This window comes from Crocuta crocuta, unplaced genomic scaffold, assembly GCF_008692635.1.
Source record: "Crocuta crocuta isolate KB4526 unplaced genomic scaffold, BGI_CrCroc_1.0 scaffold243, whole genome shotgun sequence".
Taxonomy (NCBI): Eukaryota; Metazoa; Chordata; class Mammalia; order Carnivora; family Hyaenidae; genus Crocuta; species Crocuta crocuta.
The window spans coordinates 6,615,738-6,617,501 of record NW_027529596.1 but is presented as its reverse complement, the minus strand read 5'-3'; the positions used below and the strand labels follow the sequence as shown (position 1 = coordinate 6,617,501).

The 1,764-nt window shown below is 50.8% G+C and overlaps 1 protein-coding gene and 1 long non-coding RNA gene across 3 annotated transcripts in view; one reads left to right on the top strand and one right to left on the bottom strand.

Annotated features, from left to right (window-relative positions):
* The window catches only part of LOC144229729 (uncharacterized), a 20,830-nt gene extending 19,521 nt beyond the window's left edge, over positions 1-1,309 (bottom strand). Inside the window, exon 1 of the long non-coding RNA XR_013334577.1 lies at positions 921-1,309. This is a non-coding gene — a long non-coding RNA (uncharacterized LOC144229729). The remainder of the gene's footprint in view (positions 1-920) is intronic.
* Positions 1,310-1,413: 104 nt separating this feature from the next.
* Positions 1,414-1,764, top strand: part of ADSS2 (adenylosuccinate synthase 2) — a 34,344-nt gene continuing 33,993 nt past the window's right edge. For both annotated transcript variants that reach the window (XR_013334576.1, XM_077761825.1), the window contains exon 1: positions 1,414-1,646. Coding sequence is in view for 1 of the 2 variants with exons in the window: in XM_077761825.1 (XP_077617951.1) it covers positions 1,464-1,646 (183 nt within the window). In the remaining variant the exon portion in view is untranslated. The remainder of the gene's footprint in view (positions 1,647-1,764) is intronic.

Genomic DNA, 1,764 nt, shown 5'->3' with positions numbered 1-1,764 from the left:
CGCCGCAGGGCGGGGGCGGCCCCGCGCGCGCGGGGGGCAGCGCGTGTGCGCATGCGTGCTGGCGCGCGCCGCTACCTGCGCTCTCCCTGAGCTTGGTGGTTGGGAGAGGAAATGTAAAACCAGACCGGAGGAAAGGCAGAAACCATGCTTTTTGGGAGTGAAATAGCAAAACCAGCTCGGAAAACCCCAGCTGACTGATCGAAGGTGAAGCTTTTAAGTGACTGCATCTTTTCGCCCAAGTCTTCATTGTGACAGCATATAAATACTGTAATAGCAAATACACGTCTGGCAGTGCTCTCCAGGATCCAGCACTCCTAAGGTGGTTTTTAAGCTCCACAGAAATGAACAATGACGGGGACTCATTGAGAACCTACTTTAGGCCCGACGCCACCTCGTGCACTTGAGTACAAAGAAATATGACAGCTTTCTGGTTTTCAAAGGGGTTTGTCATCTTGTAAAGCTAAGATAAACAAATACCAGATGTCACAGTTTTCTAATTTATCTGTGCATTTGTTGGTACACCAAATAACCTGAGTCCCTGAGTCCTGCAGCTATCTTTCCTCCTCCTTACGTCCTCAGCGCCCAGTACTAGAGTTTGTACTAGGTCCTCAAAGTTACCGACAACGGATCATTATGTAAAACTAGTATAATACTAAAATACACTCTAGGTACCACTAGAGAACGTGATTGTGCGTATGGGATATATATACGTAGTAGACATTGCATTTAATGCGACTCTATTCGCACTTTTTTTTCCGAAGCAACTTCATATCAGAATTACAGGTCATAGTTAATTTCAAAAGCTAACCGCAACTGAAACACGAAGAGGAGTGGAATACACAAAAAAGGCCTGGGCTCTCTTGGTACCAATTCACTAACTTTTCAATCCTACAAAATAAGGTCAAGAGAGTATTACTTACCTTACATGGTTGTGGGATTTAAAAGAGTTAAGTGCATCACAGTATCACAGTATTTGGCACAAACTATACATCAGTATTCTCCTCTCTGAGCTTCTGTTGCTAATGTGTAAAATGAGAAGAGTTAGAACTTTACTTGATCTCTAGATGTTCGGTTCTAATGTCCTCTATTGCTCTACTTTTGAGTTTGCCCTTTTTGATCCTTGTCCCGTCTCTTCCAGGTCTTTCTTTTCCAGTTCTAAATCTATACATTCCAACTCCATCCCATTTGTATTATGTAATTCCACCCGCGAATTTCGCACACGCTATGTTGTCCCTTAATAGAGACGAGTCGTTAAAAAAACAATTCGAAGATGAACGTCTGCAGACGGGAAAACACCACGGCTCCAGAAAACGTCGCCTCCGCCCAGAGCGTTGCATGCCGGGAGCTGTAGTCCGACGCTCGAGCACGCACCTCCGCGCCTCTCCAGTTTGAAACGCGGGAGAANCCTCCGCGCACTCCTCGCCGCCCGCGCTCCTTCGGGCTCTCCTCGCGTCATCGGAGCCATGGCGTTCTCTGAGAGCAACCCGGCGGCATCCTCCCTGCCCAACGGCGACTGCGGTCGCCCCGGGGCGCGGCCCGGGGGGAACCGGGTGACGGTGGTGCTGGGCGCGCAGTGGGGCGACGAAGGCAAAGGCAAGGTAGTGGATCTGCTGGCGCAGGACGCCGACATCGTGTGCCGCTGCCAGGTGAGGCGAGCGGGCTCTGACGCGAAGCCGGGGCCCGGGAGCGCGGGCGCGGAACCCGGATCCGTCGTCCAAAAGGAGGTGTCACCTTGAGGTGCTCTCTTGCTCGGAGCGGCGGCGA